The sequence below is a fragment of the Hydra vulgaris genome, chromosome 13 (genome assembly GCF_038396675.1).
Source record: "Hydra vulgaris chromosome 13, alternate assembly HydraT2T_AEP".
NCBI classification, from domain to species: domain Eukaryota; kingdom Metazoa; phylum Cnidaria; class Hydrozoa; order Anthoathecata; family Hydridae; genus Hydra; species Hydra vulgaris.
Window position 1 is genome coordinate 48,597,501 of NC_088932.1, and position 27,526 is coordinate 48,625,026.

A 27,526-nucleotide genomic window follows, 5' to 3' on the forward strand; every position below is an offset into this window, starting at 1 on the left:
ATTACTAAAACAAATAAAACATAATGAAACTCTGAAGTCATAATAATGACAGAAGTACAAATAACAAAAACATTAATATACAGCTAAGCGATTAAGACTAAAAAAATAAAGTATATATGACAATTAACAAATAATTACCTAAAAAAAAAAACTAATTGTAGGGTTAATAATTATCTATTTATTATATCAAAAAAAACTTTTATGGAAGACACAATCCATACAAATCATTTTTCATTCTAGTAAAGAATAATAACTTGCAAAACTTCTCAATAAAAGTCTGAAAACTTTTATGAGAGAAATAACTTAAGGTGTTAACAAAAATAAGATAGACTAAAGGAAAAGACAGTTTTAAACCATTTCTTAATAAAAAATCAACTCAACATTTTTTTTTCCTTTTTTTAAGTTCTGCATTTCTGTTTTTCTATAAACTTAATCTTTTGTTTAGTTTTAACACTTTTTCTTTTAATCCATTCTCACTCTTTACGTATCTCAGGACACCTTTTTCTCTATACACTCAGTATCCTTGTTTTTTATTATTAAAACAGTTTTTTTATGCAAACTTGACTTTTTCATTTAACTTTTCAATGTCAATTGTGATATGCATGGGTTTTGTCCATGCTGTTTTCTCATTCTTCTTTTAGGCATTATTCAACTCAATCATATATTTTTCTCATATTACTCATCAGCTCAATCATATATTTTTCATATATTTAACTCAATCATATATGATCTGATCAAAAAGCTTTGGTTTTAAATCATTAGCGAATAGATGGTCCTATACGATTCTCCAGGAGATGATACTTAGAGGAGTCATGTTTGTGTTAACAGAAGAGTTATTCATACTAAAAACACCCTTAACAGCAATCTGGCCATGACTAAGTGTTGAAATTATTCTAAAATTAAAATTAACGAGAAAAAACAATTTGATTTAATTGATGACACAATCACTTAGAAAATAAAAAACAAAACAATCCTTTCAACCTTGAAAAAAAAGGAATCATCAAGATGATTCTTTGAATGAAAAAATTTAAAAGATTCTTGCGTTATGGCTTTGACTTTTTTATCCATAAAATCTTTAAACTAAGATAACACAAAGTCTCATTGCTGTGGTGTAAAAATCCTTAAATTCTTAGAGTATCTAAGTAATGTTTCCAATTTTTGTTTTATCAACTCAATTGAGACAAAAGAGATTTTTGATGCTCTTATCAATGAATGAAACAATAAAGATATGTCACAAATGTTTTTCACTATGAAACAACAAACTTCTAGGCCATATTAAAGAAATTTTTGGTTTGAACCAATGTTATCAAATTATTTTTTTTCAGATGATGTAACAAAATTATTCAAACAAAGATATAGATCTTTCAACATTTACCTGCTTCCACTTTTTTTAAGAACGTCTGGTTTTGCAATAACTTTAAGTAACTTTATTATTATTTCCTTTATAAAGACAGAATCATTAGCTAATCTGCCTCGTATTTGTTTGGAAAAAATTCAACCATATTTGCAAAATAAGCAAAGAAATGTAACTAGGGAAGCATCATTTCTTCAAAGTTTTTAGCAAAAATGATATAAAAGGAGGAGCAAAACCGCATTTTAACTTGTACAAAGTTAAACCACGATTTTGGTACAAATTAACTGAAATTGTGAAGCAATAACACTGTCTGGAAAGTTGTAAAAGCATGGCTTAAAGCATCATTTGAACATATAGAAAATCCACTATCCATAGTCTTAAGCCTTAGTAACATCTAGTTTTTTAACACGAACCTAATGTCTATTATTTTTCTGTAATTGAATCATTAGAGCTTTTAGTTTTACAAAAAAAAATTTCACTTTTCTTAATGCTTCATTGTGTTATGCTCCTTTTGCGTGGTTTGTCAAGGCGTAGCTCCCATTTTAAAAAAAGTTCTATTAACCTGTAGTAAACATCTTGCTTTATAATCATTCTTAAGATCTTTTGTTAGCCAATCTTTAAAGTTATCATCACTCAACCTTCTTTAAAGCATCTTTGATTCTTCCCTTTCTTTATCTAACTCCATATTTATATTAACTAAAATAATTCCACAAATTTTAATATAAAACTTTCGAAAAAATAAATTCTGATAGTAAGATTTGAAATAACATTAAAATCCAATGTTTATAGAACAACTAAACAATAAATTTATATAACATTAAAACTGCTCAAAAGCAAATATGTTGAGCTATAAAAAAAAAAAAAAAAACAATTCCAGTTTTTCCAACATGCTTTTAAAAAACAGTCATTTTTCCATATTTTATAAAGCAGGATAGACACCTTATGTTGGTAAAACCTGACGTTTTTCCAACTAAGTTCAAATTTTTATGTGTAGCTTTCTTGCAATAAACACAACAAGAAATTTAGATTCTCTCTTTTTTTTCATAAAAAAAAACAACTCTTTTCTTCCACCAAACTCTTTTAACTCTTTAAATTCATAAATTTATATCTATTAACAATCAACAACAACTAACATTAATAACTGCTACATCATAATAAAAAATAATTACAAATTAAAAACTATTAAATTGCAAGCCACAAAAGTCATCTTCTAATTTTCCGGAGCTTTCCACTATAGACTACATAAAAGCTCATAAGCTGCCTTTAAAGAAACACCAAGATTCAAACAATAACTTTCTTATCTTTTTAAATAGCGTAAATGAATTTTTAATACTTTAATTCAATTTTAAAAGCTACAACTTGTCATATGATGCACATAATATATACATACATGTATATGTATATATATACACATACATATATATGTAAGCATATATATACTCTTTCTAAGTGTGTGTGTGAGTGTGTGTATATATATATATATATATATATATATATATATATATATATATATATATATATATATATATATATATATATATATATATATATACATATACATACACGGTGTGTCCCAAAAATAACCAAACTTCATATTTAAATCATATAACATGAAGCGCCATCAATTGATAATTTGCAGCATGAAAAAGATACATTCATCCTCTTTCAAACACATCTACATTCATGTAAATCGGATGACAGATGTGAAAGTTACAGCCATTTCAATAAAAGAAAAACGCGTCCTAATGTTACAAAACGAAAATGGAACAAAGAGCAAATATAAAATTTTGTGTTAAACTTGAAAAAAAGTTTGCTGAGACATACGAATTGATGAAAAAAGTTTATGGTGATGATTGTATGAGTCGTACTCAAGTTTATACGTGGTTTACACGATTTAAAAATGGTCATGAGGATTTAAATGACGATCTGAGGCCAGGTTGTCCAGAAGCTAGTAATCGTGCTAAATTGGTGGAAAAAGTCCATGAAATCATTGGTATCGATGCAAATTTTACTAAGAGAATGTTGGCTGAGGAATTAAATACAAGTAAAAACACTATTTGGAGAATTTTAACTCAAGATTTGGGTAAAAGAAAGGTATGTGCGCGTTTTGTTCCACATGAATTAAATGAAGACCAAAAAATCACTTGTGTGGAGCATTGCAAAGACATTGTTGAAACTGTTGAAAATGATCCAGACTTTCTTGATTCGACCATAACTGGTGATGAGTCATGGTGCTTTCAATGATGATATAATGTGTGTTTTTTTTTATATCCAAAAAGTTCGGTTATTTTTAGGACGCACCGTGTATATATATATATATACATATATATATATATATATATATATATATATATATATATATATATATATATATATATATATATATATATATACACACATATATATACATATATATATATATATATATATATATATATACACACATATATATATATATATATATATATATATATATATATATATATATATATATATATATATATATATATATATATATATATATATATATATATATATATATATATATATATATATATATATATATACATACATATATATATCCAACTCCTAAAATTAGGACCTCATTTTTCCTAACTCTTGAAATTAGGAAAAATGAGGAACGCAATAAAAATGCCAACCTCAAACTGTTAGAGATTGGCATCAGGTCGGCAAATTGACGCAAAGGGGTTACCATAAAATAAAAAAACAAGGTTGGCGATTTTGTGCCGACCTCAAACACTTTGATGTTGATAGTTAGGTCGGCATTGCCAAATGCCGACCCTATTTCCAAGGGCTACATATATATATATATATATATATATATATATAAATTTATATATACACACACACATTATATAGAGGAAAAAAAACTAGACAAATAAGAATTTTTGGAGCACTTAGGAACAGTCATACCAATAGAATGATACTTAACTTTATGATTGAATAGAACGCATTTTAGCACCTTGTCTAAAAGAGAAAGGGCATCATTGGAAGATATGATAAGAGTATTTTATACAAGGATGGATTAGAGATTTATAGAGATAAAGAACAGAATCCAGAATAAGAAAGTGACGAGTACGTAAAAAGATGCAACCTTAGCAGATTTTAATTTTGCCATGGATTTGATATATGGTTTCCAAGAAAGATTGGAAGTAAGAGTAATTTCTATAAGACAAAGGGTAGATTACTCATCAAGCTCATTACCATTCATGAATATAGGAAGATTTAAATTGTTGCGCTAATAATTAGTTTAAAAATTGAGTTTATCTGATTTATAGTTTACTAGCCACTGAGAACCACATTAAAATCCATAGTGATGATTAGAAAGTAAGTTATTAGATTCTAGAAAAACAGAAATACAAGCAAGCCTGTGCAATGAGTTAAGAAGATCCAGCATTCAACACTTTAAACTAGAAACAATGATTTATAAATTCATCTATGCCAGCCTTATAGATGAAAAAGGGTTTCAAAGCTGGTCAATAGATAGAATCTGTTTACCCCTTAAGTCTTTGCCTAAAAGGCTTTCTAACGGGTGATGTGGAAGGTATTGGACAAATTTGAATTTAATTATTTGAGCATAATAATTTGTTTTTGTGGTTTTATGTGTAAACATAAACATTCTATACAATATAAACTTTATTATTTGAAACCCAATTATTTAAAATGAGGTTAAATGCAGCTGAACAAGAATCTTTTCAAAAACAACTCAAAATGTTTTTTGTAAATTGAAAAAAAAAAAAAAATCGTAAATCATATTGAAAAGGAAGGATTTGCTCGAAGTTCAATATATGATAACCTAAAAGATTTGAAACTGTTCAATCCTTTTCTGATAGAAAGCACTCTGGCCATCCAACATCCTGGACAAGAGAAAAGAAAGCTGAATTAACAAGACTTATCAACAACAACAACAACAACAACAAAAAGAAAAAGGTCAGTCAGAGAAAAATAGATTTTAAATTCAGTGTAAATCAATTAACCATTGGTCGTCAGTTAAAAAAAAAAAAGAAGAAGAAAAAAAGCAGGAAACTAGTTTAACCAACTCAATAACACAAAATTGTTTCTCAGGGAAATACTTTTGTTTTGCAGGGGACACCATGTCTGGAAATTCTGGATACTACACAAACAACATAAAAACATGCCCAGAAAGTGTTCATATTCAAGTGTTCAAGTGTTTATAGGAAAAGAGAAATTTCCTAAAAAAATAAGATGAATTGATAGAAACAATCATCAATATGACTGATGAATTAATTGCTAAGGCTGTAGCAATTAATTCATCAGTCTATATTGATGATTGTTTAGAAAAACGACTTTTTTTATTCATTATACCGAGTTCTCATTATTCTAAAGATTCTCTAAACTGGATGGACCAATATGTCTATTACATTGATAAATAATAATCCAATACCTCAAATGTGCCTCAAGCACAACCAATTGAAAACATTTGGAGACATTTGACACAGTAGGTTTACAAGGGAGATTGGCAAGCTTCAATAGAGCAAGTTTTGATTGATCGAATTAAATTAAAACTACAAGAAATCAATTTAAACTTTTTACAGTCGCTTATGAAAGGTGTCAGAGCAAAATTGAGATCAATTGCAGATAGTGGTGTTTTTTTATTTAAAAAATAACTTGTTTTTATTAAAAGATACTTTATTTTAAAAAAATATAATAATAGTTTTTTTTTCATTTATAAATAAGTTATTGATGTTTTTATTTTGTCCGATAACTTACGCATCACCTGTTACAAGACAGTAGCTGGATGCATTTAACATCTGCCTAAGATGGGTATTTTTATTGAGACACCATCTCTAGCTTTTACTTAACCAAAAGTCCTAAGGCAGTGGGTGTGATAAGTCAGAGTTGGCTTCTCATAGCCTTTGCCTATAAAAAAAAGATCATCCTACAGGGCAGCAAGACATAAAACAGTATACATAAAAAATAATTATAAGCTAAACCTAAATCATACCTTTAAACCTTTGATAAACTTTTTGGTCATTGCTAGTGCATTTTTATTTTGTCTAAAAATATCACTACCACGAACTGTTGCCCCACAATATTCTATGATATTTAAAACAAGCTGAAAATAATTTTAAAAAATTAAGAAACTAAAAACTTTTTTTAGCTAAAAATTCAAGAAGGAAAAAATCAGCAACTATACCTTAAGAAGATGATCATCAACACCCCTTTTTTGCAAATCATTTCTCAAAGCTTTTATTTCATTATTTGGAGTTCTTTCATATCGAAGAGCGTATAACAAAACCAAACGTGTAGCATCTATATGACGAACTTTTTGGTTTAAAAGAAGTTTCCGTATGCTCTAAAAAAACACAAAAAAACTGTAATTTTATAAGCTATGAAAAAAAAACTTAGTAAAAACTTTATTTTATAATGAAAATATACCTGAGTAAGAACTTAATTATAAGTGATATCTTATACAAAATCTGACCTGTAAATGCAAAGCATGATCAGATCTGCATGCTATATCTTGCTCCAGTTCTGAGACCTCTAGTAAACAATGATCACTCACTAATCTTGAAAGTTCACTAACAACAGTAACATGCTTGGAAACAGTTCCTGACATCTTGCGAAACTGTGGATAGTTTTCCACAAATGCCTAAAAATAATTGTATGTCTTATTTAGATGCCTTAGTACAACATTATATTCATACATTATTAAAAAGCCTTACTTACAAATTTTTAGATTTTGTAAATCATATTGAATAAAAAAAAACTATATTGAATATAATATTTTTTTGGTTTTTTAAAATATATAATATTAAAAATACTAAAATATAAGTATTTTATCTTTCATGTTTTTGTTAGTTATTTTAAATATTTAGTCAAGTTTAGCCATTTCTAAAATTATCCAATATATTTCATGCACCTTTCAACTCAACAGCAAAAATTTTGATAGAGTTGTTTCTACATACTATATTCATTAGAGACTCTAATGGTTTACTTTTAATTTTCGACAGTTTACATACATAAAACTCTATTTCCTTAAATAAAAACTACTGCATGTAATGTACTACAGAAATTGTTAAACAATGTATGTAGTAGACTCAGTGTTTAATACTATATATGTATAGGGTAAGTTGTACTCAGAACAACTAATGTTTTATAATATCAAAATGCTTAATCAGTTGACTTGTTGGATGTTGTTTAATTGGTTAACTTGTTAGTTGTTGTTTTAATGGTTGACTTGTTTTGCTTGTAAAATTATAAAATGCTAATTAAAAGATTGCAGCTTATAAAAATAGCTGTTATAATTATTTCTTTGAAAATTATAAAAAAAGCTTTAAAAAAGTTTAAAAAAAAAAAAATTAAATATGAACTTAATTTAAATCTAATTTAATCAAAATAATTTTTTTTCTACCTTTTTTTATAACAATTTATAACTATATTTTATAACATGAGTAAAAGACAACTAAAGTTTTCAGAAGTATCATTTTTTTAAATGTTTTAAAATTATGCCATTACTAAAGGAAGCCTGTAAAAAAAAAAAAAAAAAACATAATCCTGTGGTTGAATTTGTTAGCCAATAAAAAAATTTAATCTAACAATAATATAAGACAGTAGAAAGTGGATTTTTAATGAAATTGAAGTCATAAGTGCTGAAAAAATAGGCTCAGAAATTGCATCCATGATATGCCTAAACTGATTAGATTAGTACACCAAAATCAAATACACATCTGGAACTAATTTGTATTTTAACACTATTTATTCTGAGTAGGTAATTAATTTAAAAATACAAACAGTTTATTAGTTACAAACTAACTTTATTTCCAACTAGTTTATTAAACAAAGTCTTTAAAACTAAAGATTTTTACTATATACCTAATACCTTAAAAATCAATGTTTATAATATATATATATATATATATATATATATATATATATATATATATATATATATATATATATATATATATATATATATATATATATATATATATATATACATTGAGATTCTATTTAAAAATAAGTAAACAGCCCAAAAATATTTATGAATATAACCTTCATATCAGCAATGGATTCTAGCTTCTGATTACTTTTAGCATTTACTTGAAATTCATCCATCAGACGTTTGATATTAGCAGCTATTTCACCAAAATTTAAGTACATATTATCACGATAAACATCATCATGTTCTGCTGATAAAACTACTTCCTGAAAAACAATATTATTTCTAAAAACCAAATTTATTTATTATTAGTGAGGGGTGGGGGGTGGGGGGGTGGGGGGTAGATAATATTGGGGTAATAAATTGAAAATGAGAATAAAAATTAAGACCTTTAACTCTTTTTGGATGCCAGGTATTGTTGACAAATCAATTCTATTGTTTTTTATACCCAGAAGTTCATGAACCATAGATTGGTATGTCCACTATCAAAGTTCGAAAACTGGTTTATTAAAAAACTTAAACTTTCTTAAAAAATTAATGCTAAAAAATATTTGATAGACTGCTTTTTTTACGCTTTTGAGAGTCAACAATCAAAAATAAAAACAAATAAAAGAAATAAATACTTGGTTTAGTAAAGGAGTTACTGGATCATCTGTTCGATCAACAATCAGCAACAAAGGTGTATCTGATTGACGAAAATCAAACAAACCTTTTTCTTGTAACATTTTTTGCTAAAAAAATATTATTTTTTTTGCATTACATTTAAAATTAAATTGTGGGTATATATATATTAAAGGTGGAATATATATTAAAGGTGGTATATATTAAATTGTAGGTATATGGTATTAAAGGTAGATATTAAAGGGATATTAAAGTGGAAGTTTATATGATGTCACTATGGGAGTCTTTGATGACACAACAGTTTGTGAGATAGTTGGAATCACTAATTTCAATTGTTGCAGTCTTTAATAAAGATGCATTTGAATTACATAAAGGAGATTTTCTAGCAGCATTTAGAAACCAGAGTGGCTGGATGGACAAATGGAAGGAAAAAAACTTTTATCTCTTACATCAGTCAGTTGAAATTTTAAAATAATTAATCTGGACTTAACGTTAAATTATAATTACAGTTCTTTCCAGCCTTACTACAACCTAGACAATTCAATTGATTATATCCATGCAGACACTAACTACCCTCATAGCATATTTAAGTTTTCCACAAACTTTCAAACTAAGATCGTCAACCAATTAACAAATGAAAACATTTTTAAAGAATCCATTCCTCCTTATTGAGATGCATCAATTAAATCAGGTTTTATTTGCAAATTTAGTTATCAGATAAAAAACTAGACCCATTCAAAAATCACAAGCGAAACATAATCTGGTATAAACCACTATTTAGTATTGTTGGGACAAAATATTTTGTTATTTTTTTGACATGGTAGATTCACTTTCCAGTTGTTCACAAACTTGACAATATACTTAACAGAAATACAATTTAAATAAGCTGCTTATGTATGTCAAACATTAAACCCATCATTAATTGCGGTAGTAGTGTAGTGGTAGAGCGCTTACTTCATAAGCGAGAGGTTGTGAGATTTCAATCCCCACCACGCCCCTGGTAGTACCGCACTCAATTTGTTTTTTCGCGCAGCGGCCTCGTTCGTCAAGATTTGTGTTTCGGAGTTATAGAGTTGAGAGAGAGTTATAACCACAATTAAGTAGCCTCCTCGTCAATAGTGGCCTTCTGGGCCTTGGGAAGGCAAATTAACAAAAAAAAAAAAAAAAATTCACATAATTTCATTATTATGTAACCAAGATACAACTGAGTAAAAAACCGGCAACTGTATCAACAAATTCATCTACCCAACAAACAAGTACTTTACAAAGAACAAGTACTTACAAAAAGCAAGTACTTTACAAAGAACATTATCTATCAAAATTATGAAACTTTGCAATCCATACAGCCTTTCATCAATCTGTATATGATTTGCATACAATCTGCAAAAGATTTCCAAATTTATATGAAAAACTTCTTGTTTTAAAAAATAAATTTGAAAATCTTTTAAAAAACTACTTAATAAAAAAAAACTAGTTTATTTCAAAATGTAAGCACAAGAAAATTCCTTTATCTTTATTTGACCCTGTTTGGTTATATACAGTTGTAAAAAACTCACTACACTATATTTTTTCTCACTACACTATATTTTTTCTCACTACACTATATTTTTTCTCACTACACTATATTTTTTCTCACTACACTATATTTTTTCTCACTACACTATATTTTTTCTCAGTACACTATATTTTTTCTCACTACACTATATTTTTTCTCACTACACTATATTTTTTCTCACTACACTTTATTTTTTCTCACTACACTATATTTTTTCTCACTACACTATATTTTTTCTCACTACACTATATTTTTTCTCACTACACTATATTTTTTCTCACTACACTATATTTTTTATATTTTGTCAATTTTAGTGGCTTCTCTTTTTGATTTTTGATTTTCTATTTATGGCTTCTAATGATTGCCATATAGGTAGAATTAAAGTACTGTAGAATAAATTGTTTTTTCATCATTTAAATATATACATACATACATACATACATATATATATATATATATATATATATATATATATATAATATATATATATATATATATATATATATATATACATTTTAAATATTTTTTTTATTTTTTAAAACTGAGCACTCTTTTAAGATTATGGGTTTTGTGTTATTACCATTGTAATATGATAATAAACAATATTTAATTATAATATGTGTATGTGCTTGTAAAAATAACTACCATAACACTCTCTGCTAGTCTTTTGCACATTTGAGATGTTTGCTGATAGCGTATGAAAGGTTTCTTTCTTAATGATAACAAAAGAGCAAAAATACCATCTGTTGTACGCTCTTGTTTATCTGCATCCCAGTTCTTTCCCTAAATGTTTCTTTTAATTTAATAATCATAAAAAACAAACATTCACTAAATTCTTACATAATTGTTTATACAAATAATATTTATACAACATATAAGGTTAAAATTTATACATAACTATAGATAGCTGTTAGGGTGAATTAAAAAAACAACACTTTTGAAAAATGTCTGCAGCTTGCATTTTTGACCCACCCTAATTCCTATATATACAACCCTCGGAATTAGGAAAAAGGAGGTCAGCAATAATTTGCCAATCTCAATCTTTTAAAGGTCTGCAATTTTTTGGATTTTTCGCAGACCTAGATGTGTTTAACGTTAGCAAAATATTGCCAACCTGATTTCCATGTTCTATAGCAAAACTTTTGTAACAAATTTTTTATGCCGACCTCTAATGGATTATGGTTGGCAAATTATAGTCAACCTCTATTTTCCTAATTCCAAGAGCTGTATATATGTATTTATATATATATATATATATATATATATATATATATATATATATATATATATATATATATATATATATATATATATATATGATTTAAATCTTGACATCTTGTATGGAAAATTTAAATCTTGAGATCTTGTTTACAGGAAAGATGCTATAACCAATATCCAAATAAAAGATCATTCTAATCACGATCTCAGAATTTTAAAAGCAATATTCATCGGATACACAGAGCCTACTCAATGTGCAGCAAAAATCATTTACAAGATGAGATAAATTTCTTAGTTAAAGTGTTTACTGAAAATGGGTACAATGAAAAAATTCTCAAAGACATTTCTTATCAGGTCTGAAAACTCTAATAACAACCAAACTCTAATAACCTTCCTACAATCTCTTTACCATGGATACTAACAATATCTTCCAGGCTTCCAAAAATATTCAGAAAAGCTGGTTACAGAACTTTTTTTAAATCAAATGCCAACTTAAAAACACTAAAAACCGTTCAGAAATAAATCAAAATTACCATGCTATTACCATACAGCCAACCAGGAACCTATTTAATTAAGTGCAAATGCTCAAAAGTGTATCAAAATAAATCAAAACTTCAAGTATAAACAAGGGTTATTAAAGGTAAATCAAAACTTCAAATACAAACAAGGGTTATTCAAGGTAAATCAAAACTTTAAATACAAACAAGGGTTATTAGAGGTAAATCAAAACTGGCAACAAAAAGGCAAGTTAAACTAGTCTGCATTAGCTTTGCATAAAGTAAATTGAAAGGAGGATATTGAATGGGATAAAGCAAAAACACCTAAAGTGGAGACTAAAAAATTTGATAGAAAAGTCTGTGAAGCCTTGGAGAAACAAAAACATCAATGTTTTCCGATGTGCGGTAGTATAAATTTAGACAATGGACAATATGTTAAAACAAATTTATGGACTTCATTTTTTCATATTTACGTAAAAGAAACCATTATAAAGATGACATCAAATTTTTAAAAAAATTTTTGTTGTTATTTAACGGTCACATATATGCCTATAATCCATCAAAAACTTCAAACAAATTATTTAGTATTAAGAGAATTTGTATTATCTGATGTTTTAAAGTAGTTTGTATATATATATATATATATATATATATATATATATATATATATATATATATATATATATATATATATATATATATATATCTGTGTGTATAGTAAATTCCCATTAACTTGAACTTCCAAGGGACCAAGGAAAACGGTTCGACTAAACGAAAGTTTGACTTAAGCAAAGTAAAACAATTTGTTAGCTGAGAACCAAGAGGCCGTATGTTCACATTTTGTGTTTTTTCTGTTTATTATCAATAAATATTCATATATATATATATATATATATATATATATATATATATATATATATATATATATATATATATATATATATATATATATATGTATATACACAGTAAACTCCTGGTTATTGGAACTGGCACTTATTCCAATTTCCCACTTATTCGAAGAAATTTTAATTCCCCGCGAATTTTCCTTAACAAACCCATGCAAATACCCATCAGTTATTCGAACACGCAGTTATTCGAAATTTTGGTTATTTGAAACAATTTTTTACTCTCCTCGGCGAAAACCTTGTCAGTTATTCGAAGTTTTTCTTTGTTTGAAGGTACCATTCCATTGCATTTCAAAACGTAAGGTTACTAAACGTTATAAAAATATTATAAACGAAATAATGTTATTAAAATATAATTAAAAAATCAAAGACATTGCAAAGTAGTGCAGTAGAAGTTTCAACATGGCATCTAAACAAAAAAAAACAGTTAAGTTTGGGAAAGCATGATACCGTTGATAACACTGTATATAAATGGTTTATGAGCCCACGTGAACGAAATGTACCGATTGGTGGACACATCATTAGAGAAAAAGCTTTAGGTTATGCAAAAGAGCTCAACATTGCAGATTTTAAGGCTTCAGAAGGGTGGCTTGATTGGTGGAAAAATAGGCATGTTGTTTATCGAACTATTTCTGGGGAGGAAAGGTCATGTAAAGCGGAAAAGACATCAAGTTGGGAGCAAACCCATTTGCCCACTATTCTCTCAAGGTATAAATTGAGAGATGTTTACAACGCTGACGAGTTTGGTTTATTTTATCAACAACCACCGACAAAAACCTTTTATCTAAAAGGTGAATGATATGCAGGAGGAAAATTAAACAAAGTTCGTTTAACAGGCTTAGCAGCAGGAAATGGGGTTGGTGAAAAGCTACCTATGTTTATAATCGGAAAAGCAGAAAAACCACAATGTTTCAAAGGTATCAAAAGCCTACCTTGTCAGTACAAGTCCCAAAATAATTCCTGGATGGACTCTAAAATCTTTACTGATTATGTAAGGAGACTTGACGCAAAGTTTAATGCTGAGGGTAGAAAAGCTACACTAATCATAGATAACTGCCCAGCTCATCCTAATGTTGAAAATCTCAAACCAATTGAATTAGTATTTTTACCACTAAACACAACCTCCAAAACGCAACCAATGGACCAGGGAGTCATAAGGGTATTAAAGACTTTTATCGCACGAACGTTGTGAGGCGTCAGATAAAATACATCGATGCTGGTAAAACGACCCCAAATATCAACATTCTTGAAGCTATGAGCATGTTGGGCAAGTCATGGGATGCTGTATCGACTAACACTGTAATAAATTGTTTTAGAAAGGCAGGCATCTTAAAGAAAATTCCGGTTGCAAGTATAAATGGTGAAGAAGATCCTTTTGAATTGCTTGAAGAAAACGCCAAAGAGCTTAGATCACGTGGCTTAGTAGAGAAAGATTTTGCTGAAGATTACGTAAACATAGATTTTGATATTTGTACAAGCGAAGCAACCCCTATCACAGATCGAGAAATTCTGGATTCCATTTTAATCAACGATTGTGCTGGGGTAGATGAGGAGATAGATAAAGATTCGAACGATTTGCCTCCCGTAAAGCCAAAATTATCAGAGGTTGCACATGCAATAGAGTTAATTGAACGTTGGTCTCTTTTTGAAATAACGGTGTCAAAATCTGACAATTGCTAAACCTAGTATCAAAGATGTTTGATAAACATTCTTTAGAGGCGAAAAAAAAATCGAAAATGGACAATTTTTTCGAAAAATTGTAAATATTTTATTTCTTTATTTTAGATCGGTTTTTTTAGAAGGTAAAGACTTAAACGGCATATTTCATTTTCTACTACTGTTAAAATTTAATAGTAACTTGAAATGGGTCACTTTAAAGAAGATTTTCAGTTATTCGAACTTTTGGTTATTCTAAGTAAATTCTTGTTCCCCTTGGAGGTTTGAATAACTGGGAGTTTACATACATAAGTGCGTGTGTGTATATATATATATATATATATATATATATATATATATATATATATATATATATATATATATATATATATATATATATATATATATATATATATATATTTATATATATATATATATATATGGATAAAAAAAGTTTGATGTGATTTTCTACTAATTTATTTTTGCTCTGTTCTTTTAAGAACATTGAGCACTCTATTTTCTAGAATACATTTAAAATAGTTATAAAATTACTTTAAATTAAACCATACTGTTTTAAAAGTAATTACCAATAAAACTTAAATATGTTGTTTGTAAAAAAAAAAAATAATTTCCACATTTAAAAAAACTTATACTATTTACTTCTTAAAATATTCATAACACACAACATTATCATATTTGCTCTCTTGCAATTCAGTTGTTTTACTTTTGATGAGGGGGGAATTGTTTATGAGATGAATTTCTTAACAGTCAAAAAAAAAAAAAAACAGAAAAAAAAACAACTGTCTGCAATTTTTTTTTAGCATTTTGGCTTTAAAAAAATCTGTCTACTATGCACAAACTAGTTAATAACTTCTAATTGACATTCATTCTATGAATAATCTAAAAATTTATGATAATTAAAAAACTTTTGTTAAAAAGCAATTTCAAAACTAAAAAAAGCATCTTTTTATAAACTTGTTATATTAAGTTTACTAAAAAAACGCTTTAAAATAATTTTGCCTGCAGGCTTGATTATGGTTTATCCAGCAATACATTTATATACAGTTATAAGTGCATTAAGCACCTTTGTATATTAGTACTTACGAAATGGGATGAAAAAAATTTATTCATAAAAGAAAAGATCCATTTAATAAAGAAAATAGTAGAATGTAGAACAAACTTAAAAAAGTAACTTAAATTAAATTTAATAAAGAGAATTTTTTCTTTAAATAGTTTAGAAAATTTAAAAGTAAAAAAATTCTAAAATAGAGCATTTTAAATTAAAAAAATACCTGAAGCATTTTTGAAAAATATAGGAAAAAAAGCCCTTAATATAGCCTTTATTAACTCATTCCAACCAATAACTTACAAAAGATATGCGAATGATACCTATGCTCGCTTAGAATCGAAAGAAAAACAAGAACTGTTTCTTAAAAATGTAAATGAACAAAACCCCTCCATAAAATATACTGTTGAACTTGAAAACAAAAGAAAATAACTTAACTTTTCAGATATTTCTATTACAAATACAATGAACACATTTTATGAATTTCAAGTACACTGTGAGAATGCGATAACCAATGTTCAAATAAAACCAAACTCTAACATCAACCCAAGCATAATCACTGATGTCTTTAAAGGATTTCTATGTAGAGCAAAACAAATCTGATCTCAAAAACATCTCTCACAAGAAATTGATTTCCTCATAGATTCATTTTTTAAAATTGGCTATAACAAAAGTAATCTCATTAAAATAACCAAAAACTATTTTACCCGCATTTTAAAAAATTCTAAATCTAAACAAATAGATAAGCAATTTGTTAAACTACCTTTGATACCTATTATTGGCACTAAACTTTGAAGAAAATTTAGAAAACAAAACATCAGAGTTATATTTATTTCAGCTCCCAATTTAAATAATATACTATGCAACAACAAAACAAAACTACCACCGAACTCAAATCTGGGTGTCTATGAACTTAAATGCTCAGCAGAAGTATAAATATTGGTGAGACCAAAAAGAAGATCATTTCAAGAAGTGCGGAACACCAAAGAGCCTGCAAAAATCAAAAATGTTCGAGTTCAGGAGCCATGGAACATTCTAGAACATCCATTGTACTTTTAATTGGCTGAATCCTAAGACCTTGGCAGTCATTCCAGAATACAGGATAAGAAATGTTAGAGAATCCCTGGAGATAAATAAAGCAAGAGTTGGACACAAAATAGGTATTGGGCGAACTCTTCTAAATAGAGATGACGGGGATAATGTGAAAACAAAAACTTGGGAACCAATTTTGAAAAAACTTAACTGACATCACTATTATATTATTTGATTGGTTTTTATATTTATGCTTTTTTATGTTGTTTTTTTTAAACGGTTGGTTTTATGTTATTTTGTAACATTTTTTTAATTACCTGATGATGCTGACCACAATAGGTCAGCGAAATATCGTTAATATATTATTATATCAAGATGTATTTAAAAAATAGTTATATGCTGCCTTTTTTATTGAAATCAATTTATATATTTATAAACATATAACAAGAAATGTCTTTTAAAGTTGTTTTGACTAACATTAGTCATCTTAATAACTTTAATAAGTCATCTTAAGAAATGACTTTTAAAGATGTTTTGACTAATATTAGTCATATAACAAGAAATGACTTTTAAAGATGTTTTGACTAACATTAGTCATCTAGTTAAAATTATTTGAAATTTGTTGTAATACCTATAAAAGTTAAAAAAAAAAAAATACAAAATATAATTATTCTTGTATAAACTAATAATAATATAAATACAAAAATACAATAAAGTCAATAAAAAAGTTTATCAAGTCATAATATAGAAATAAGATATAACAAAAGAATAGGTTAAAAAGATATGTAGTATTTATGAATGTAGTAGCTAAATAGAAAGTGTCATTTAGACATGGTTAACCTGTTTATTCATACCAGGTTTTAACCAGTCTATGAACATACTTTCTTTAAGTTTTAACTCAAATAGTATTAGATGCTGAATCTAAAACAAAAAAGCACTTATCACTTATGGAGTTACATCCTGCACACACGAATTTATAGACCACAAAACGATTTGAACTCTAAAGGAATAGGATATTTAGAAAAAAAGAATTTAGAAATTCTTAGCGAGGTAAATACTAATTTAACATTTGCAGAATGGCAATATCTTTTAGAAATTGAATTCACTCTTTTTTTAGTTGAACCAGATATTTTACCCAAAAACAGTAGTTTGAAATAAGAGAGAGATCCTTTGATTTTTGGTTTTGCTGGAGTATTTGCGTTAATCTTATTTAAATAGGAGTTATATATTTTTGAAATTAGCCAAGATGGGCACATGTCTCTTTGAAATATTTAAAAAATGTTGTTTATGTCAGAGTGAAACCCAAGTTTAGAACTATTAATTTTAAATGTTCTATTGATTAAGCATTTAATTAGACTAACTCAAAAATAGTAGAAGTATAAAAATTTGTGTGAAGACCAGAATAGGTTTTTTTTTTACTGAAGAACTAACTTTGTGTAGAATTACATCTAAAAAAGAGATTTTTGAATTTAATTCTTGTTCCATAATAAAATAAATAGAATTGTGGCTGCTATTTATATATCTAAGAAAAAGATGTGCGTCATTTTCTGATGAGAAAGCAGCACAAATGTCATTAACGTTTCTTTTGTAGAAAACTGGCTTTACACTATTAAATTTTTTAATCCATTTTTTTTATAATGACCCATGAACAAATTAGCAGAACAGGTGTTAGTGAAGAACCTATTGTTACATCATTGATTCGATCATAAGTTTGTCCTTTAAAAAGAAAACATGTTTGCAAAGTGGCGAATTGAAATGGTTTTTTAAAATTATTTTTAGTAATTTTAATGTTTTTATTATAGAGAGAAATTATATTAACTGCAAATTCAATGGTTTCTTGAAGCGGAACATTGGTATATAGGCTGATTACATCGTATGATACTAAAAAATAATTGTGGAGATTGACTTGACTTAATTCCTTAACAAAGGAAAATGAATCTTTTGTACAAAATTTAGTGTTTAATGAAGATAATAAATTTCTAAGAAATTTGGCTAGTTAGTAATTATAGGTTCCAAAAGATGATACAATGGCAAATATAAAGTTTATGGTAGTCTCAGAAGAATCTAATTTATGCATCTTTGGAAGTCCATAGATACAAGCAGGATGGAATCCAGACAGATATTTTGTTATATGTAGAATCATTAAAAAAAACTTTTGTTTTTAGTTTCCTTAAAATATTTTGAAGTTGAAGTTCTCTATTCATGATAACATCTTTCTTAAGTTGTTCAAATTTTGCTTTATCATTAATAATTTTATAAATACCATTTACATATGAAGGGCTTATTGTGAAACAATGACAAGCCATACTTTTTTCAAAAATGAGTTATTATCATTTTTATAATCATAAATAGTATTTGCAATTTTTATTCTTTTTTTTTTGTCCAATATATAATATCCATTAGTATTTTTATGATGTATAAATTTGAGAGAATAATAGGTAAGCACTGATTTTATAGGTCTAAATAAAACTTAAAGTAATTTTTCTCAAATATTTGTTTTTGTGGCTTGTCATTGTTTCACAATAAGCCCTTCATATATTTCTTTATATAATATGTTAAGCATATATGTAATATGATATATTTAATAATAATAGGTGATTTATTTAATAATAATACTTATATTTACTTATCTAATACAAAATAAGATAATAGATTGCTTGCCCAAACTAAACCCTCAATGTAACAGTACTTCCTTGTAGCAGCAGGATATAAGATAGTCGATGTAACAGCACTTCCTTGTAACAGCAAGCTATAAGACAGTCAACGTAGCAGCACTCCCTTGCAGCAGCAAGTTATAAGATAGTCAATGTAGCCACACACTGCGCATGTTTTACAGAAAAAACAACACTCATCTCATATTTTACCTCTTTGTCAGTTGATGTAGCTCCTCGCATGTTTCAAAAAAACACCACTTTATAAATAAAACTTTTTTAAAAAGCAGTATTTTAAATAACAATAAAACTTAATGTACTTCTGCATTATCTTAATTGTTTTAACTTTTGAACAACATTAAAATGTCACTTAATTGTTGATGTTGCTTTAATGTTAAAAAAAAGCGTTGAAAGAAGAAACTTTGAAAGAGACTTTTTTTTACTATTAAAGTTCTCTTTTGACTACTATATAAGGATATATATATATATATATATATATATATATATATATATATATATATATATATATATATATATATATATATATATATATATATATATATATATATATATATATATAAGGCTTGGGCAGAAATGGCATGCGATCGAGTGCTATTGGTGACCATGCTAATGATTTTATTTTTTGACAACTTGACCACGACTATTTAAATGTTTAGAAGATTTTTAAATATTTTAATGTGCTGAAAAAATAAACGCTAACTAAACTAGGAAGAAAATTAAAAAAATTCAATTCCTTGTGAAAAAGAAAATATATATGTACTAAAATAAAACTCAAAAAACTTAAACTTGAAGTGAAAATTAATTTTTGTTATGCTTTTAATTGCATTTAAAATAAATTACTTAAAAATTCATCTTTTGAAACGCTTTATTTAAGTTATGCAAAACACTTTTACAAATTACTTCTAATGATTGTTTAATGAATGAACAAATTTTATTTAAATTACTGAAAAGTATTATATATATTATTGTATAAACATTTATTTTTTCCTAAAAGTTGCACAAAAAAAGTCAAACTGTAAAGAAAAAATATTATAAGCGTGGTCAGTTACAGTGTGCAATCACACGCCATTCCTGTCCAAGTCTGGTATGTATGTATGTATATATGTATGTATGTTAGAGTGCGCCAAAAAACAATATTTTAGAAAAATATATGCTGCCACCCTTTAAATGTATTCTATATGATAAAAAAACACTGATTTTTAAAAATTTTGTACAGTGACTTATTTATACTTTAATGTTCATGTATGTTATTTCTTGAAATAAATTATTTCCTAGTAATAAATACATAAACTATATAGAACAAAAATGTTTTTTTTGCAATAAATATTGGGTGGTTGGATGTTTTTGGTCATAACCTTGTGTGTGTGATTTTTTTGGTCATTACTTTGTGTGTGTGTGTGTGTGTGTGTGTGTGTGTGTGTGTGTGTGTGTGTGTGTGTGTGTGTGTGTGTGTGTGTGTGTGTGTGTACAAAGATGCAGATGTATACTTGAGCCTAATTTACCTTTGATGAACCAACAATGTTTAAAGAAAACAAATGTGGACTAACAGCATAATAGTCTGCATAAAACTCCTAAAAAAAAATTTTTTAATACAGATTAAGAGAACATATCAATGAAATCCTTTTAAACACATGTTAAATTTAAACTGGACTAGACATTTCTAGTCCAGTTTTAATCTTAAGTTTTAAATCAAATTTCAGCTTCATACCTGAACTTCCTTAACAACCTCTTGATCATCGCATTCAGCTAACTGTTTTACATATGACTTTGCTAGAACATTGCTGAAATCTGAAACAAAATATTTATTTTTTCCTTAAAAATGTAAATACGATTTCTACTAAAAATGTTTGTGAAACAACTTACACAAATAATATGAACCGTACTTAGGAAATTTCAACTCTTTCTTTAAACTTTCTGTATTCTCCTGTAAAATTTTATAATTACTACATAAAGAATTTGTAAAAAATAATCTCAAAAACTTATATTTAACTGCTTGTATTGACATCAACAAAACTCCAGCTCCAACTAATAATAATATAATAAATATCTAACATAAATATAGATCTTTTAATAATCATTTCAGAATCACAGAATAACCAGGCCAAGCCAAAATTAAAATAAAATGTTGACCTATTCTAGTTTAAATTATTTAAATTAGATGCTTACTTAATGGTAGTGTAAATAAGCCTAATGAATAAATTGTTTAAATTGAAAAAGAAACTTAAATGAATTAATTGTTAAAAAGTTTTAGTAAACACTAAAATGCTATAAGCGTTTTTTTTTTATTTTAATTATAAAAAAAAAATTAAAAATAAAAAACCAGAAATAATAAAAAAGTCTTACTTTACTTGGTCTGACAAAAATAACAGCTTTTAAATGCTTCATCACCTCTCTACCTTGTGAGTCTATTCGTTCAAAAAGAAAGACTTCTTTTTGTAAAATTTCACTTTGTGCATACACCATGCTCACAATGCCAGTCTAAATTAATTATTTACAGTCCAAAGCTTTTCATAAGAAAATTTTTAGAAAAAAAAAACATTAAGTAGCATTGACTTCATTCAATCAATATAAAGAACTCGATGCTTCTATTAACATTCTGTTTACATTTGGTCTTCTACTAACCAATTAATCAATGACAACCAGGTTAAGGTTTGTAGCATGACTTAGATGGGTTTTGCAATGTCAATATTTTTGTTTAAATACAGCACAAGAGTTGATGGAATTTTTTACAACTGGTATTAAATTACTTTGCAAGTATTTTTTTTAATAAAACCAAATATACAAATTTTTGTAATAGTTACCCTAAATTAACTTTATGATTACTAAAATTGTTTTAAGACAATAGTAAAAATTAATTTTAAATATTTATTACTTCAATGAAAAAATTTTAGAACTATAAAATTTATAATAATATTACAAATTTTATAGTTATATTTATAATAAATATTTAAAAACATATATTTAAATGTATATTTAATAAATATATATTTAAATATACTTTATCTACTTGAAAAATAAAATTTATTTTTTAAGTAGATAAAGAATTTATACTCTACCACATGTGTTTTTCCTTTTCATATTTAAAATAGCTTCTCCGTAATATTATTACTTTGCTAAAAAATAAAATTTCATATAACATGTTACGTTTTTAATAGTTCTCTGTTTACTGTGGATATGATTTTGAAACTTGATTTGAATTTAAAATTTTGTTAAGGGTTTTTTTTATTTGCTACTTTTAATAAAAATTATTTCTTATTATATATACTTATTATATCTTATTACATTTTGTGAACAGAACTTTTAATTTTATAAATTTAACAATGAATATATTATTAAAATATTTGAAATGATGTGTTGTCATTGTTCCAAATTTAGGGCATGATTTTAAATAAAAAATATGAAAGCAATTTGCTCCGTTTGTCACAAAAGAAATACAAAGTATATGTGCATGAAGTGTGCTGTTTTTGTTTGCAATATTTGTACAACTCCAGAACAAACTGGTGACTTATGATGAAGAAATTAAGAGAATTGCCTTATGTAGAAAGTGTTTAACAGTTGACGCACCAAAACAAAAAATTCAAAAAACTATATTTTTTTTGTTTAAACCACTTTTAGAACAGTTGCCTGCAGGTAACTACATACATGAAAAAAATGCTAATCACAGCAAATCTCCGTAAAGTATCAGTATCAACAGTAGAAACCTGGAAATTGGAACTCGCTGAGTATTCACTTAGCGAATGGCTATTTTATGACATTGGTTCAAATGAAAAAGTGAAAAGCTTAAAATGCAAGTTCTGTATGGATGCAATAAAAACTATGCAATATCATACGAATACATTCATACAACTATAAAAAATTGAATGTCCTTGATCATTGTAAGTCTCAACCGCACTTAAAAGCAAACACCCTTTTTCTTAAAAAATGTAATTTTTTATGAAAAAGAGTGTTTTGGAAGATGATCCCTATTGTTAAAAGAATTCAATTGTCTTCCTGCAATTGAATTGTGATGGAGTGATAAAGGAAGACGCCTAAACCAAAATTTTGCAAATGCATCTAAACCTTGATTGCACTGTAAAAACAATGCAACAATCACTGATGGTTTGAAAAAAATAGAAAAAAACAACCTTGAAAGAACCCCTAAAAAATTTGAACTTTCTTACTTTATAGCAAAACAAAAGTTAACCATTTCAAAGTTTGTTCTGTTAAATTGTTTAAACTATTAAATTAGTTCAATTGTCAAACTGTTAAATTAGTTGAGCTTTTTGGTGTAAATATGGGCAAATCCTATATTTCAGATCGCCAATGTGTTGTGTTTATTGAATATATTACAAGAAGTCTGTAAAATTTCCTACACAATAGCATTAGAAACACTAAAATTTATAGTGTATTGTGTAATGGTTCAACAGACAGTTCAGTTATTGAAAATGAAGTGGTTTATGCATTATATATATATATATATATATATATATATATATATATATATATATATATATATATATATATATATATATATATATATATATAAATTAGTAAAAACACTTATCTAATTTTTGATTACTTCAACACTGTGTTTCACCATCAGTAGGTTCATCAGGAAGAAGATTCTTCTTGATGAACCTACTGATGGTGAAACACAGTGTTGAAGTAATCAAAAATTAGATAAGTGTTTTTACTAATTTATTATTGCTCTGTTCTTTTAGAACATTGAGCACTCTGTTTGTAGAATACACTAACATAATTTATACTTATATATTTATATATAAGACAACTAGATATATATTAACAGACTTTTTTCTGACCTAAATCCAAAAAGTAATGAAAAAAACTTATTGCTGCTGTTAACCCAAACCCACAGACAATGTAGACACAACTCATTTGCATGTTCTCCTTATATCAATTGTTGTATGAACTGAAGTACCCATAGCTTCCTATTTTAGTATGTTGTCAGATTGCTAACTAAATCTTTTATATTTGTATATATACAAACTTTACTTAATGCACTTAGTAAAATAAAATTAAAAATAAAAATACTGTGTCTTTGTCCATAAGTAAAACTTTCATCCCAGGTCCAGCATCATCAATCATCTTAGTAATATAAAGTTTTGCAGCAACTATCACATTCATTCTGATTTAATTTAAAATTCTTCTGAATATAAATGTTGGTAAACAATAATTCTCAAGATAAATGTAGGTAAACAATAATTCTGAAAATAAATGTTGCTAAACAATAATTCTGAAGATAAATGTTGGTAAACAAAATATCAATAATTTTAAAAAGAATTAAACCCTAAAACAAAGCTTTAAGTAAACAAACAAATTTATCACAATTCTTTGCTTAAAGAAAATTATTATTGATAAACTCTTTTGATAAAACTTGAATAAATGAGGCTACTATGAGTAAATTAGCATACAATTCAAAAATTTTATGTAATTTCATTATTATTATTAAAATAAAGTTTTTTATATGTATTAAATGGAAATAAAAAATATCTTTTATAATACAGATATAAAACAATTTTAATAGTGAATATATAAGATAATAAATCAAAACAAGACTTGTATTTTCACCAAATCACAAATATTTACTAATTAACAAAATACATGTCTTGACAAAAGTATAAACATATTTCTTAATAATGAACATTTTAATCTTTAAAACATTTGAGTATTAATCTTCTTCACTTGAAGAATAGTTTGAACCAAGAATCGAAATGGATTTGGATTTGATCGGATCAACATTATCTAATTCTAAAAATATATTAATTTGTAAAAATAACCAAGTAATAGCATAAATAAACCATTACCGATTAATCAACTAATAACTCATTTGCATCATTGCAAATAAACAGCATCATACCAATACATAACAGCATTTATGCAACTAAGCAACAACATAACAACTAATCGGCATTATTGCCACTAAGGTGTAACTTTTTAAACAAATTACATAATCACAAGTAATTTGCAATATAGCAACTTATCAGTTTAACTGCGACTAAAAAATTCATTCATCAAAACAATTATACTACAAAATAAATACCTTTTACAGTATCAGCACTATTCTGCTCAATATTTTTAGCCTTTCCTTTAATATCCTTGCTTTTGTCTTCAATATCTTTATCTTTTTCTTCAATATGGCATTTTTTCACAGCTAAGTTATCATTCACAGTTTTTCTAATAAACAAAAAATTTTGTATGTTACAAAAGATAACTTTTTTTTTTATATTCAAAAGAAAGCCAGTTTTTAAATAAATAAAACCTTTTCCGAATAATAACAGACTTGACAAGTTCTTGCTGTGATTTTTGTTTTGTTTTGAAATCAACTGATAATTTACTTTTAGTAGGTTTTTGCAAATTCAACTTTAAACTTTCATCTTCTAAAGCAGCATGTAAATTGGTAAAGGAAAAAAATATAAAAGTTTTATAAAAATCAGAAGTTACAACACCTCAAAAAAAAGTTATAAACAATAAAAAAAAAAATAGTCATCTTAGCAAAATTAAGTTATTAAATAAGATAATCATGAAAAGTGAAAAAAAGTTATTTCTAGAAATATGACCAATATTTGTAAAGCAACTACTAATGTAAAGCAATTACCAGTAGTTGGTCAATTTTACCTTATAGTAACCACTGTTTTTTTATACATTCTTAAATAACTAATAACCAGACATGCAGAACCAGGGTGTGGGACCAGGTCAAAATTTAACTAAAATTTTTTGACAATTTCTTTTAAATTTTTGTTATAAAGCGTAATAAAATTAGAACATTTAAAAAAAAAAAATTTCACAAACCTTTAAAGCATTAGATTAGGGTACATCACAAACTTAAAGTACTCTACATAAAACTTTTGGTGTTTTGTTTTAAATTTATATAGAAACAACTTAATATTTTTACTTGTAAATAATAATTAAAAAGTTAAATAAAGTTGCAAATAAATAGTGTGTAAAGGTTTCACAAAACATTTATTTGTGAGGGACAGATACAGCAAAATGTGACTTTGCGGAATGAACAGTCAGGTGAGATTGATGAAACCAAGCAAAAAATGTTATGATAGCTCATTTGAGTAATTTAATGGTTGTTCAGCCCATTGTGTCAATAATGAATAATTAAGGAGCAGAAGCTGTCATTAATTATTTTAAAATGTTAACAACCAACAAAAATAATTAACAGCAGTATTTCAAGTAAATATTATAATAATAAATCAACTAAAATACTAATAACATTTTAAAACACAATGGAGATTATAAAACCTTAATAAATATTGAAATGATACTCTATATTCTTTGAGTTCATTTGACTCTTCATTAAATCGTATATTGTCCATCTCTAACTTTTTTTTTGCTACCATTTCCAGAAAACTTGCATCCTCTGTATTTAAGCCTTTATATATCATATTCTCTAAATAGAATCAAGCAATGTTTTACTATTAGACAATTATTTTTAATAAGTGACTATTTATAACCAAAAAGAGGTTCTCTATTAACAAATAAATTACAATAAATATGGAAACCTTTAAAAACTATTCCCCTTCCCCCCCCCCCCCCCTTTTATAAAAAAAAATTGTTTTTCTTGTATAAGTAAACTATTTACTTTTATTACTTTTTGTTTTTTAAACTTACTAAACTTTAATTGCTCTTCAAATTCCTCTTGTTTTTTGTCTTTTTGTTCTTTTAATCTCTCATACAAAGAACGAGTATCCCGAAAACTTTCTTCGTCAACCTGAGCTGTATGAATATACAATCAACCTTGAGATAAAAGTACATTAAAACAAACAAGCTCATTTAAAAAAACTCTTCATGCACAAAATAAAGAGCAACATTAAAAGCCTACGAAGTTCTCTCCCTTGACTGCGTGCTTTTTCCCATTCATCAGCTCGCTTCTTTTTTGCTTCTTCAATATCTTTTTCAGAAACAAAGTTCATATTTAACTTAACAATGTTCTTTTTTATTTTTTTTATCTAAAGTAAATTTTTAATAAAGATTTCAATTTTTAAAAACTTTTCAGAAAAATTAAAGCAAAATATACAT

General features: G+C 26.5%; 2 protein-coding genes across 2 annotated transcripts in view; both read right to left on the reverse strand.

Annotated features, from left to right (window-relative positions):
* LOC100205946 (vacuolar protein sorting-associated protein 45) overlaps positions 1 to 24,790 on the reverse strand; it is a 38,131-nt gene extending 13,341 nt beyond the window's left edge. Inside the window, exons 1-12 of the mRNA XM_065816448.1 lie at positions 24,533 to 24,790; positions 21,845 to 21,979; positions 21,365 to 21,425; positions 21,210 to 21,289; positions 21,004 to 21,072; positions 11,101 to 11,238; positions 8,903 to 9,010; positions 8,669 to 8,761; positions 8,393 to 8,545; positions 6,822 to 6,989; positions 6,534 to 6,692; positions 6,342 to 6,452 (exon numbers count right to left, since the gene is read on the reverse strand). Of these exons, the coding sequence (XP_065672520.1) occupies positions 6,342 to 6,452; positions 6,534 to 6,692; positions 6,822 to 6,989; positions 8,393 to 8,545; positions 8,669 to 8,761; positions 8,903 to 9,010; positions 11,101 to 11,238; positions 21,004 to 21,072; positions 21,210 to 21,289; positions 21,365 to 21,425; positions 21,845 to 21,979; positions 24,533 to 24,625 (1,368 nt within the window). The 5' untranslated portion in view covers positions 24,626 to 24,790. The remainder of the gene's footprint in view (positions 1 to 6,341; positions 6,453 to 6,533; positions 6,693 to 6,821; positions 6,990 to 8,392; positions 8,546 to 8,668; positions 8,762 to 8,902; positions 9,011 to 11,100; positions 11,239 to 21,003; positions 21,073 to 21,209; positions 21,290 to 21,364; positions 21,426 to 21,844; positions 21,980 to 24,532) is intronic.
* A 267-nt stretch (positions 24,791 to 25,057) lies between these two features.
* Positions 25,058 to 27,480, reverse strand: LOC101238515 (PSME3-interacting protein). The gene is made up of 6 exons (XM_065816450.1): positions 27,330 to 27,480; positions 27,119 to 27,223; positions 26,772 to 26,897; positions 25,761 to 25,887; positions 25,542 to 25,675; positions 25,058 to 25,249 (listed from the first exon to the last, which is right to left on the reverse strand). Exons 1-6 carry the CDS (start codon positions 27,418 to 27,420, stop codon positions 25,170 to 25,172), a joined length of 663 nt encoding a protein of 220 aa, XP_065672522.1. The 5' UTR covers positions 27,421 to 27,480; the 3' UTR covers positions 25,058 to 25,169.
* Between the last annotated feature and the right edge of the window lie 46 nt (positions 27,481 to 27,526).

What these genes read in the sequence shown, in the direction of transcription:
- LOC101238515 (XM_065816450.1), bottom strand. Translation starts at nt 27,420, where the DNA reads ATGAACTTTGTTTCTGAAAAAGATATTGAAGAAGCAAAAAAGAAGCGA. An exon ending in TCTGTTATTATTCGGAAAAG is followed by an intron (nt 25,676 to 25,760) that starts GTTTTATTTATT and finishes TTTGTTTATTAG; the next exon opens with AAAAACTGTGAATGATAACT. An exon ending in TAGTGCTGATACTGTAAAAG is followed by an intron (nt 25,250 to 25,541) that starts GTATTTATTTTG and finishes ATATATTTTTAG; the next exon opens with AATTAGATAATGTTGATCCG.